The 13608-nt window shown below is 42.1% G+C and overlaps 2 protein-coding genes across 2 annotated transcripts; both read right to left on the bottom strand.

Moving 5' to 3' along the window:
* Window positions 1-267: 267 nt before the first annotated feature.
* LOC134077955 (GTPase IMAP family member 4-like) lies at window positions 268-2707 on the bottom strand. The gene is made up of 2 exons (XM_062533589.1): window positions 2453-2707; window positions 268-1467 (listed from the first exon to the last, which is right to left on the bottom strand). Exons 1-2 carry the CDS (start codon window positions 2556-2558, stop codon window positions 641-643), a joined length of 933 nt encoding a protein of 310 aa, XP_062389573.1. The 5' UTR covers window positions 2559-2707; the 3' UTR covers window positions 268-640.
* On the bottom strand, window positions 2675-5776 carry LOC134079090 (uncharacterized). Its single transcript, XM_062535259.1, has 5 exons — window positions 5595-5776; window positions 4948-5091; window positions 3126-3341; window positions 2804-2834; window positions 2675-2713 (listed from the first exon to the last, which is right to left on the bottom strand). The coding sequence occupies exons 1-5, from the start codon at window positions 5774-5776 to the stop codon at window positions 2675-2677; spliced, it is 612 nt and encodes a 203-aa protein (XP_062391243.1).
* Between the last annotated feature and the right edge of the window lie 7832 nt (window positions 5777-13608).

Consider the following 13608-nt stretch of genomic DNA (forward strand, 5'->3'; position numbering starts at 1 on the left):
GAAAAAAAGACCTTTCTGTGATCCATGTTTGTGACACAAACTGATCTGACCTGACTTGACCCAAGTTTGCGCGTTAGCCTGTGTGTGCACTCATGATGTTGCACTGCAATGAAAAAGGCAAAAAGGTGTTTCTTTGTCAAACAAATTGGGATGCAATATGAGTCTTGAGGGATACCATGCAGAAATTTGCTACGTTTTCAAAACCGGATTATAAACGTGGCACACGAAAGCGTGGGGTAAGTCGAGCTATATCACTTTGTTTGTTGTATAACCCAGAAGGATGCACTTGGTATCAATTGATAGCCCTGTATCTCCTCTGTCATCTTACATGCGTGGCATATCTATCCAATTACGGGTTCATGAGTAATTCAAATGAGAGTAATGGGTGCGCTAAACGTAGCATATTTGATCGTAGAGACAAGTGAGTAATCTCGTTGGAAAGCCCCACTTCTGCTCCATCAAGCAATATAGGTCTCATCTTGTTGCAACTAATATTTGCAGAGCAATGTAACAGAGAAGTATGGGAGTGTTTATTGACATACTGCATCAGTTGGGTTCTAAGGATTCCATTGGGTTAAGTCTCTCATAATGATCTTTCCAAATGTGCTCCACATTCCCCTCCTCTTCTTTCTTTCTATGTCTATTTTCTTATTTCCTTCTGCTCTCTTTCCCTGAACTCTTTTTCTCTTCTTCTTTTCTCTTCATCTGCATTCTTTCTCTCTTGTTCCATTTTCTTCTTCATTCTCTCCAGTTGTGCTTCATATTTGGCCTGAAGAGCTTCCTTCTCCATTCTCATGTCCTCCATTTCTCTCATCAGTTCCTTCTCTCTCTCCTTCATCTTCCTCTCCATTTCGTTCTGCTGCTGGAACATCCAACTAGTGTAATAGCCCCCTCCATTGGCTGCCACCATTTTGTTGATTTTATCCAGGAGAGCAGAAACCTGAGTACGGTCGCTGGTGTTGTTGTTAAACACGTGGTATCTGTTACCACATTGTTGAATGAGGTTCCTAATAGGAAATCTAGATTGTCCCAGGAACTGTTCAATGGACTTGTTCCTCAGATCATCTCCTCTTGTGAAGAGCACTATAGCATACTTGATGGAGTTTTCACCAAAAGTATTTCGAATGAACGTTACTGTCTCTCTGCCCTCTAAAGTAAACCGTCCCAGTGGTATCACCAGGAGGAATGCATGTGGGCCCGGTAGTACCAGCGAGATGCAGTTAGAGATTTCTCTCTGGATCTCCTCATTACTAAGCTCAGTATCAAACAACCCTGGAGTGTCAATCACTCTAATCTGCCTCCCATTGACTTCAGCTACCTCTCTCTGACACGTGCTAGTAATTGATTCAGCAGATGGTTCAGCCTCAAACACTTCTCTCCCTAAGATGGTGTTTCCTGTCGAGCTCTTCCCAACTCCAGTCTTCCCCAGCAGCACTATTCGGAGTTCATCTGGACGCTCTCTTAGATCTGAAACGCAATAGAATGAGAGATTGCATCAGACAGACAAACATTACTCCTCTTCCTCTGCCACCATGAAATGTGGGGTCCCCCAAGGTTCAATCCTTGGCCCCCTCATTTTCTCTCTCTACATGCTGCCCCGGAGTTGTATCTTTGACAGATATGCCATACAGTACCAGTGCTATGCTGGAGATACTCAGATCTACCTCCCAGTTCCCCTCAGACCACATGCACATTAAACAAACTGTATGGCTACTTCAATGACATAACATTTTGGATGGCATGCATTTTTTTTTACAACTCTACGATAGCAAAACTGAAGTCATTATATTTGGTCCCCCTTCCTATGTCACCAGCCTCAGCAGTGCTCTTGGTCCCCTCTCTAATAACCTGCACTCTGTGGTTAGGAATCTTGGTGTTATGCTGGATAGCTCTCTGAATTTTAATAAACAAATCAATAGAATGGTCAGGAGTGGTTTTTTTTTTTATCAACTTAGAGTAATATTGAATCTTAAATCCCTTTTATCACAGAATGATCTTGAAATTCTTATACATTCTTTTATTACCTCCAGACTTGATTACTGCAATATTTTATACACAGGTCTTACGCAATCCAACAACCACAAATTACAGATGGTCCAGAATGCAGCAGCTTTGGATCAACTGCTTTGGGTTAACTGTCCTGCCCAAACCTGACTTCTTCCAATGTAAAGCACTTTGGGTTAACTCCTGTTGTATTTAAACATGCTATATAAATAAAAGTGACTTGATTTGACAGACTCTTGCAATAACCAGCCTTGTCTTGTTGCAATCTCCCAATATACTATAGTACACTCCATGGGTGTAGGTCTGGTCACCATTAATATTTTGAGATGACACAATTGCTCCCAGCAATATAATAGCGAACTCCTTTGTGCTATCTGGACTGATTCCTACTACAGTGTGATCTAATGTCAGTTAAACATCTATTATTGAAATGATCTATTGATCTCACTTGTGTAGACAAATCTCTCCACACATGTGCTCTGGCGGCCATCTTCTGTGAGGGTGGCCACAGTGAAGTGGTACTTCTGTCCTGGAAGAAGCCCTGTCACCTCCATCTTCAGACCTTCCACTGTGGAGCTGCGCTCTTTCTGGGCTCCTCTCCAGGTCACCCTGTAGCTGTGGGCTCCAGCGCCCTCTGGTGGTGACCAGCTGACAGTAACTGAGTCTGGTGTCACTGAGGGGAACCGGATCTGTCCAGGTGGAGGAACATCTGGAGACACAGGAGACCTTTTAGTTTTCAGCATTTAGTGATTTTCTTTTATAATAACAAAAGTAATATATTGAACTGTATTCAACATACGCTCTTTGTTGATGGATGGCTTGTGGGGATCCTGCAGTAACACATAATAATCACTGTGTTAATAAGAGTAATGGTTCATATTCACTACAGGGTTCTCCTGCCCAGACTACTGATCTGCACCTGCCCACCTGCCCAGACTACTGATCTGCACCTGGTCTCTATCCGTGCCCACCTGCCCAGACTACTGATCTGCACCTGCCCACCTGCCCAGACTGCTGATCTGCACCTGCCCACCTGCCCAGACTACTGATCTGCACCTGGCCTCTATCCGTGCCCACCTGCCCAGACTACTGATCTGCACCTGGTCTCTATCCGTGCCCACCTGCCCAGACTACTGATCTGCACCTGGTCTCTATCCGTGCCCACCTGCCCAGTGGCATCATGCCCGTGTAGCTGGAGGTCCTGCAGCTGGTGTCTCTGCAGGTCTGGATCACAGTAGTGCGGTCTGATGCAGCTCATACAGTAGGAGTCCATGCAGGTCAGGCAGCTCTTCACCGCTGGACTTAGACAAACATCACACAGCTGCACATCTGATTCACTGCATGGACAGAGATGAAATATGCTGTATTTACGCAACATGACATGACTTGAGTGAGAGTGGGTACAGGCGGCGCTAGGCTATTTCTAGGGGTGCTGAACCGCTAATTCTAGCCCTGAAAAAGAGTCCTTGTTGTGATTTTGTGAGATTGTTCAGTGCTCAAACCATATTAGTTTTGCAAACATGATTTTAGTGATGGAATAGGATGAATGATGACATGCTCAGTTGTAGCCTAAAGTCAACAGCCTATCCGCGATTTCCTGAACAAGTAGTAAGATACACCTCTGATTTAGGCAACGCAAGTTGTCACTGTGAATAAGGTCATGAGAGAGAGTGTGTGGACTATTTGGTTGATGGTCCAGATCTCTCAAAGCCTCTACTGATGCTAGTGATGTTTGTTTATCAACTCAGGAAGATACTGATGGAGAACATGTGATCACTTATGCATCTCGCCTGTTGAATGGGGCTGAGGGAGATGACTCTGTCTCTGAAAAGGAGTGCTTAGCTGTGATCTGGCAACACTTCCTAAAGGGAGTAAAGAGTCTTCAACCTTTTGCTTTCACTGTTGGGTACCGGAAGGCCGGGAAGGGTACTCTAAACGCTGTCCCTGATGCGTTGTCACGGTACCGGAAGGGTACTCTAAACGCTGTCCCTGATGCGTTGTCACGGTACCGGAAGGGTACTCTAAACGCTGTCCTGATGCGTTGTCATGGTACCGGAAGGGTACTCTAAACGCTGTCCTGATGCGTTGTCACGGTACCGGAAGGGTACTCTAAACGCTGTCCCTGATGCGTTGTCACGGTACCGGAAGGGTACTCTAAACGCTGTCCTGATGCGTTGTCATGGTACCGGAAGGGTACTCTAAACGCTGTCCTGATGCGTTGTCATGGTACCGGAAGGGTACTCTAAACGCTGTCCCCGATGCGTTGTCACGGTACCCTTAGCTTTTCGATTATACAGTATAACCCACGGCCTATCGGGGCTTATTGCTTAATTAAGCTTCCCTACACTGTTTAATGGATACCATTAGATCAATGTAGTAACCGTTTTAGAAAAGCAATACGCCACTCGGTTCCATGGTTTAGACTTTGCGTCGTGCCTAACAACACCCCTTAGCTGTTCTAATATACAGTATAAACCACGGCCTCTCAGGGTTTATTGCTTAAAGAGAAACTATGCAGGATTGGCGATTTCATTTCGTTTTTCATTTTCGCTCGTTTTATGCTTGCATATTTCTCTGCAGAGCTTCCCCGACAGCTTTAGCGTGTATATTTATACATATATAGGCTATATATAAATATATAAATAGCAAGCGTGGTTCTTCTTGTTCTTTATGCGTCTCAGCTTTCCAGATGTAAACAGGGAACGATCGTCTCCTAAACAAACTGCAAGGTTGCAATAGCGGATAGGGACGATAGGGACACTGGGGGCGGGAGGAAATATTACTGTTTTCGATAAAACTGGTCAGTCAAGCAAAACAACAATTTCTAAGTGATTTTATGACTATGAAAAAGTTGCATAGGGTCTCTTTAAGTAAGATTGTATGTTTTGCAATGTATAATAATAATTAACTGTGTCAATTATTTTAGTGTAAATGTTTACTTACTTAGTGGCCTTTTCTTGTCCTTCTCCACGGAATCTCCATGGACCCTCCATGGACCAGTCACTCTGCATGGACCGGTCACTCTGCATGGACCAGTCACTCTGCATGGACATCAGACTGGGCACAGGAGAGGATCGCCTTTCTGACCTATGAACCCAGACACATGTGAGGATGTTTATCTACATAAAACCACTACAGACACACAGGAGCATTTTTGAGATGCACTGGGTTTTTTTTTGAATGGTTAACCCAATTGACGTGTTTTATTCAATTCTTTCAGCCGACTTCAGATCTGCAAACCTTAAAGAAACTAAAGAGTACCACTGAGCCTGAAAAAAGATGTACTCACACAAGTGAACTAACTAGAAACAGCAGATAGTGTAGAAATTAACATGAAGAGTTGCCAATCCACATGCTTTGCCAATAATTCTCCCTCACAGTCTCATCACTCTCTCTCTCTCTATCTTACTCTTTGCATGAAATTGCATGCTCCAGGGAAGTTGAATGTCTGCTCGGTTTTGTCTACTTTTAAGTAACAATTCACAACAGCGTATTTGTGAAAATGTGACTGCTACACTTAGTGCCTACAGGTTGGCTGGTCTGCGACTGTAACTGAATAGACCCGATGTGAGTGTTTGAGGTCAGCCTACCTGTCAAGTTCCTCTGGTTCATCTGGCTGGTCTCCCCTCAGTTGGAGGCTGGCAGCAATCTTCTGGTCGCTCCCCCCAGCAGGCAAAGGCCTCTGCTGCTCATTAGCGCCCTCTGGCCCCACGTTCTCTTCTCCCCAGGCAGACGCAGTAGCTCCCCCTGGTGGCTCCTCAGGGAAACTCATCTTGAAGAGGCCTTTCACTGCTCTTCCAGTTAGCAGCTCATCTCATATCTCCTCCTCCAATGGGGTGGCCTACGGGGGGAAATGGAATCCATCAGGACACTCATTATGAGGCACAATCGGGCACAACAGTTCTAAAAGCACAGTTCATTCAGGACACTGATTATAAGGCACAATCGGGCACAACAGTTCTAAAAGCACAGTTCATTCAGGACACTGATTATAAGGCACAATCGGGCACAACAGTTCTAAAAGCACAGTTCATTCAGGACACTGATTATAAGGCACAATCGGGCACAACAGTTCTAAAAGCACAGTTCATTCAGGACACTCATTATAAGGCACAATCGGGCACAACAGTTCTAAAAGCACAGTTCATTCAGGACACTCATTATAAGGCACAATCGGGCACAACAGTTCTAAAAGCACAGTTCATTCAGGACACTCATTATAAGGCACAATCGGGCACAACAGTTCTAAAAGCACAGTTCATTCAGGACACTCATTATAAGGCACAATCGGGCACAACAGTTCTAAAAGCACAGTTCATTCAGGACACTGATTATAAGGCACAATCGGGCACAACAGTTCTAAAAGCACAGTTCATTCAGGACACTCATTATGAGGCACAATCGGGCACAACAGTTCTAAAAGCACAGTTCATTCAGGACACTCATTATAAGGCACAATCGGGCACAACAGTTCTAAAAGCACAGTTCCAACACAGTTTTTCTCAGTCGCTCTGGTGCTTTTCTCAGATCAGAATGGAACTTCTCATAACTATTACTTCAACCTCCACAACATTTAGTCATTTGTGCACATCATAGTAGCAATTTCGCCTTCCTCTGAACAAATTGCAAATGCTTTTGGGCATGTATCAGTTGCTTTCACATGATTTCTGCTGTTTTAGAACATTGTCCTTTGATTATGTCATGTCAGTTAAAATGAACTATACTTATGGATGCTGAATAGTCGTTCCCAATAACACTAATAGTCTTCATTTCATTGTTTGAGTGTTGAACTAGTTGACAAATTATGTCACAATGCTGTAGAATTGCAATAAACAGTAAAAATGTGAACACTACAGTACGTATTCAGTGTCTTACTGACTTATTCCCCTAACTACAGCAATGTGTTTTTTTGTGTTGGAAAACTCTGAGAGAATAAACTGTCATAATGAAAACATGACAAAGCCATTCAATCTTGTACCTGATGATGTCAAGACTTCTCATTTTGAAGACACTGCCAGTTTCATTGACATGAATACTTGCTTTTGAGGAATGGACCATCCATTTAGAGCAAGTGACATGCTTTTGCAGGTTGTCCACTAGGTTATCCACTAGGTGGTGCTGTTTGCACTAATTGTTTTGAGAAATGCACTAACTGCTGTGCAAATGTTAAAAAGGACATAGAATGGATGAATTGAATATTACAGTGTTCTCTGATGTTATAATAGTATATATTCACCTTTGATTTAAAAAAATTAACTCACTTTACAAGCCTAATTAAAGTGTAACTGCACCCCATAACTCCACCCACTTCACATTTCTGAAAAAGGCTTTCAAAATGGGCGGGACGTTCTGAAATTTGGAAGGGAGTGCAGCACTGCTGCAGCCAATCAACCATGGTGATTTCGTGTCAATCTGGGAATGAGTGCTGCAGACATGGCTTATCACAGGTAGGCTAATCAGGGCAGCAGGTGTTGGGGCGTTTCATTCCTAATTTGTAACGAGACTCGCCAAAGAAGTGTAGGACTACGTCAGCATTCCAATAGCATTTTGGGCCAAAATGCCATGGCATGTTTCAACCTGTAGAGGGCGCGGAGAGCTATATCTCCAATACAAAATCTTACGAAATGTTACTTTTCTCAGGGAAACACGATTTTTGTCAATATCAACCCTGGTAATAGTGTAGTTCACCACTTATGAGTAATTTCAATCAATCAACAGCTCAAAAAAAAAAAAATAGGGTGCAGTTACACTTTAAAACTTAAAGGAGCCGTATGTAGGAAATGTATTTCAATTAATCGTAAAATGGCCCTGATATGTCACTAGACATTTAGAAATCATGCTAATTTCAAATACTTATATCACTGACAACAGTAGTCCGGCCAAGATATTTTCATTTAAAAGTGAAGTTGCAGCCCTCAACTGATGTTGATGTTGTTATGTTGTGTTTTGGTTTGATGCGCCGCCCTACACTTATCTACGAATCACGAAGTCAGTAGTATTTCGCCATCCGGGTTGCCAGCTATGCTAGTTACCACCATAGACAGCTGCAGCTACAAACGTGTTGGATAAAATATGTCTACCGTTATGGAACCTAAAAGACCTTGTTATGAATCCGAAATACGTCTAAATAAAACAAGGATTTAGGAGATTGAGACGGCTGAAAACGGAGAAGAATTTGAAGACAGACGTCAGTGTTGTTAATTTGCTCCTGGACAGGTAAAGATTCATCAGTTTGGCTAACTTACTTGTAGGCTACTGTAAATGGACATTTTAAATAGCCTATTCATGACAGTTGAACAAATTATGCAAGTTCGTGCAAAGTATCGTTATGTTGACCATATGGAGGAGGTGGGTCATTGAATTGAAAAGGTAGGCTAAGGAATTGTTTGGGAAATAAAAGCAGCTATAGTCATTGCTAACGTTAGCAATGCATTATCAGAGTGAGTTCGTTTCTCGGTCATTATGCTGAGGAAAACTTGCCATTGAAAGCTAGCAGCCTACGTTCCTGCTGCAGCTAGCTGGCAACCGTGACTCAGAGGGGAGGGGGAGGCGATTCACCACTCTACAGTATTTTGAAAGTAATTGCAGTACTCGTTTTGGCCAAAATCCTACATACGGCTCCTTTAAGTAATATACCTTCATATATTTAGGCTGGGTATTGAAATGGTCTGTTTGACCAAATGGTGCTCTCTTTGGCAACCACAATTCGCTACTTGCACTAACGTTTTTAGTACTGTTGTTAGATTTCCGGTGTGTTCGAACCTGCAGCTATTGCTATGGTAATTAGTGTCTACACGGACCCGGTTGAGTGTTGCACCTAGTGAGTCAACACGTTACGATAAAGAAGGATTTGTGCACGTTGAAATTTGTATTATTGGGAAAACAAGATATTCCGTGTCTCAGTGAATATTTAAGGAGCAGAATATGTTCTTGTTCTTATGTTCTTTGTGAACAGAAGCTAAATATGTCATTAGGAGGTGTTCACACGAGGAGGTTTTTATTTACAGAAAACACTTGACCTGGGTGTTTTTTTAAAAGATAGAAAGCCGACAGGGTTTTTTTTATTCCCCCAAAACAGCACCGAACGTTAATTTCAATTCCCATGACAACTGCCGTTCTAGAGCACAAGTACCGTTACGTGATTGCTACTGGTTAGCTTATTAGCTTGCCAGGTGAGCGGATGAAAACGGAGAATTAATTTTTACAATTATGGCCCAAAATCCCACCAATCGACCTCCAGATGGTCTCCTTATGGTAAATGTTGTGGTATAACTTGTTGGTCATGTCGTATAGCTCTACATGTTCACTCACAAGAACAACTAGCTGTTCGGCTGGCATCTTTTTTCTTTGTTTTGGTCGCCATTTTTTTTTCTGAAAAAAGAACTTTCAATAAAGTTTCACTATGACGCAAACTCTCGTTCATTGGTCAGCTGTCAAAAAAACACTTGACGCGGGGTGTTTTTTCTTGGAGAGTAGAAATTTCTCAACTTGAAAACCACCCGGGGTAGGTGGAAAAAAACGCCGGTGGCGGTGGTTTAAAAAGCGCCCAGTACCTTTTTTAAGAAAACCTCTCTGTATCATAGGAATATAATGTAAAACATCCACCCGCAACCGGTGAAAAATCATCCTCGTGTGAACACGCCCTTAATTGACGTTATTAAAGAGACCCTATGCAACTTTTTCATAGTCATAAAATCGCTCAGAAATCGTTGTTTTGCTTGACTGACCAGTTTAATTGAAAACAGTCACATTTCCTCCCGCCCCCAGTGTCCCCATCCGCTATTGCAACCTTGCAGTTTGTTCAGGAGACGATCGCTCCCTGTTTACATCTGGAAGGCTGAGATGCGTAAGGAACAAGAAGAATCACGTTTGCAATTTATATATTTATATATAGCCTATATATGTATAAACATACACGCTAAAGCTGCCGGGGAAGCTCTGCAGAGAAATATGCTTTTCACCTGCTTTGCTTGTGTGAACTTAGCTCAGTGGGTTACAGCATACAGTGCAATGCAGGCGGCCTGTGTTCGCATCCCACCATTTGCAGCAATTTTGAAGGTGCATTTCTCACAGCTTAACCGATTTAAAAATAGAACGTTAGGCTTGTTAACTGTTAGTTACATAGTTCACGCTTTAGATTGGGGGGCTGCAGAATTTACTACAAGCAGGTAAGAAGTGGCTTGTTAACTGTTACTTACATAGTTCTCACTTTAGATTGGGGGGCTGCAGAATTCACTACAAGTAGGTAAGAAATGTCTTTTTTCACCATTAACAAGCTGCTTGTTAACACTTACAAGCTGCACGTTAACTGTTTACAAATATGCTTGTAAGCACCTTTAAATGCTGCTTATTAACACTTACAAGCTGTATGTTAACAGTTAGTTAATGTTATTAAAGGATAACAACAGTTAACTAACTGTTAGTAACTGATTGTTAACTGCTTATTATGCACTGTTAATAGCTAATAAGCACATGTTATTCTAAAGCGTTACCATACATTCTTGTACGGTATATTTATCAAATATATTGTAACCATCTATTGAAATATGAACTGGATGCAGCTGCAAATGTGAACATATTTTTATTTTTCTCTGTGGGTAAACTTAGATTGGTGCAGCTACCGTCACTCACGGCAACTTTTCTAAGACAGGAATATACTACTTCACATTAAGCTGTAAAACCCCACTGGTTTTGCCTGCCCAACGTATAAAATAGTTTTGTTTAACTGGCTGCATTTTAATCATAAGCAATGACAATGACACCTATATCAAAGTGGAATGCCTAACTTTGTGGATCCTGCATTCGTTATTGTAATCAACATGGTTTATGTGGTAATGAATAATGCCACATGTTATGAGTTTAGCTGATTTTAGTATCTGTACCTTGCCAGGCCTACAGTAGGTTAGAAGTAAACACAGTATGTGCATCAAAGAGACTCGACTATTTCTCACATGATTTCGCAAAATCTAGTGAGTGCAGTAGCCTATGCCAGGGGTTCAGACATAGCCTATGACATCTGATACATCTCTTTTTGATATCTGTCTCTCTGTTTTTTTTTTTTTTTTTAAATATATGTACTGTAGCTCTGTTCTTTAATGAAAACTAAGACAAATTTCATTTAAAAATTAAGCAGGAGGAAGCCTGATTGCAACACTCACCTTGAAAAGTTCTTCATGACGATACTGACGGGTAGTTGAGCGCTTACCAAAATCATGTGATGGTTATAGTGATAACGTCACACCTTTCCAGGGTGGTGTACAGTTGGAATTTCAGGACTGCCGCCAGATATCAGTCTTTTGTCAGTCCACTAGTGCAACCAAGGAGCTAAACATGTTTGGTGAACTATCAGCTTTTAAAAGCATCATCTCTAAATACAGTATGCACCTTATTTTAGGAAGGTTAAGGAGGATAAAAAAACCTTGGTCTACTTTATCTGCATCTCTCCTATGGCAGGGGGACAGCCGTGGCCTACTGGTTAGGGCTTCGGGTTCACAACCCAAAGGTTGCAGGTTCGATCCCTGACCAGTCCATGATATCAGTCTTTTGTCAGTCCACTAGTGCAACCAAGGAGCTAAACATGTTTGGTGAACATGGTTGAAGTGCCCTTGAGCAAGGCACCTAACCCCGCACTGCTCCCTAAGTGCCGCTGTTGGGCAGGCAGCTCACTGCTCTGGGTTAGTGTGTGATTCACCTCATTGTGTGTTGCCACTGAGTCTAGCCCCTCACTGTCTACAGGAGGTCTCCATGAGAACACACAGGAAACAGACACACACACACACACATAGTTTGATACATTGTTCAGCCACATACAACTCTGGCATGTGTAAGCCCTGCCAAGTGTCTTGTTGGGGCTGTTTTTAATTATTGGAGTACTGTGTGTCTATACAGTTTCTTCTGCCAAGTATCTTGTTGGGGCTGCCAGGTATCTTGTTGGGGCTGTTTTTAGTTATTGCAGTACTGTGTATCTGAAGTTTCATCTGCCAAGTATCTTGTTGGGGCTGCCAAGTACCTTGTTGGGGCTGTTTTTAGTTATTGGAGTACTGTGTGTCTAAAGTTTCATCAGACATTTCAGTTGGATTGCCTAAAGCTGTTTGAACAAGGAAGTTAGGTATAGAGCCAACACAAAGATGAGTTCTTGTCATGAAGACCTTACTTGGTGAAGATGAACACAAAGATGAGTTCTTGTCATGAAGACCTTACTTGGTGAAGATGAACACAAAGATGAGTTCTTGTCATGAAGACCTTACTTGGTGAAGATGAACACAGAGATGAGTTCTTGTCATGAAGACCTTACTTGGTGAAGATGAACACAAAGATGAGTTCTTGTCATGAAGACCTTACTTGGTGAAGATGAACACAAATCAATTGTTACGGCCAGCTCGAGACCGTACATAAAGAGAAAGGCAGACAACAGTGGTTTTGGTCAACCCAAATATTTTGGTCATAATTAGAAATATGAAATGACTGCAGTTCTAAAGGTGTCTGGGGGAGAACATACAGTACATGTATAATCAGAGAGGGTTAAAGCGGAGCGAGAGGCGCAAACGTTCGATCATTTCCGCGTTCTGTCTTCGCAAAGGGGAGGGGAGCTAAATCCCCCTTTAAGCAGACCTGTTAACATTCGAACTGAACTTCTTGCCAATCGGACAGAGATCGATATCCCAGAGATCGAATTTGGGTAACGGTAGCAAGATAACTCGGTAGCCAGATAACATGATCAACCGTGTTAACTTGCTACAATCATGATATACATGGTATAAGTCAAGTAACCTGCACGTCATTATTGTTCAATGGATAGTTTGTGGCGTGAACAGATGAGTGACACACTGTCAATCTTGCAGCCTAGTTTATTGCTGGTTCGAATCCCACGTGGAGTTATAATTACTTTATTTAGGTATTAATTTTCCGATGGCATATTCATGATCCAGTGCACGTAGCCTACTACAACCAATTTTGACATTTAAAGATGTCATGCATATTTGTATTCATTCGTCTCCTGTTTATATCAGAAAGTTGACAAATCAAGGTGCCACATCTGTCGAAGAAACGTCATCAATCGTGGAACGTCATCAAGGAAGCCAGTTGACATAGGAAGCCAGTTACCACATAACACCTGTTCATGTATTCCGTTACTCCCCAACACTGATGAGGGCTAAATAAGGGTCTTTTTCTTTCTGGGGGAGACCTTTAACTGTACGCACAGCACGTTCCGCCTCTCCAGAAACTGTCTGATGATGAAGGATTTTCCAGGTTTTGTTTTGGTTAGCTTGTCTCAGCTATAACACAACAGCCACTTGAGGTATGACAAAGCATATAGGGTTAAGCTGATTGTGTTCCGGTCATTTGTCGTTTTCAATTGTCTTTTAATCATTCTATCTTGTGTTTTATGTCTTTTAATTATTCTATGTCCTGTATTTTACTTTTTTCCTTTCATGCTGTTATGGTCTATTTATCTTTTCTCATTTCATGTATAGTGCAGAACAGCACCAATTCACTGAGACATCAACAGATTCCATACTCCTACACCAGTGGAGGATATACAAGTCGAAACTATAAACCAGTTGAGGATAAAGTCGAAACTATAAACTGCATCACTAATGATCT

Source organism: Sardina pilchardus, chromosome 4 (genome assembly GCF_963854185.1).
Source record: "Sardina pilchardus chromosome 4, fSarPil1.1, whole genome shotgun sequence".
In the NCBI taxonomy this organism is placed as follows: domain Eukaryota; kingdom Metazoa; phylum Chordata; class Actinopteri; order Clupeiformes; family Clupeidae; genus Sardina; species Sardina pilchardus.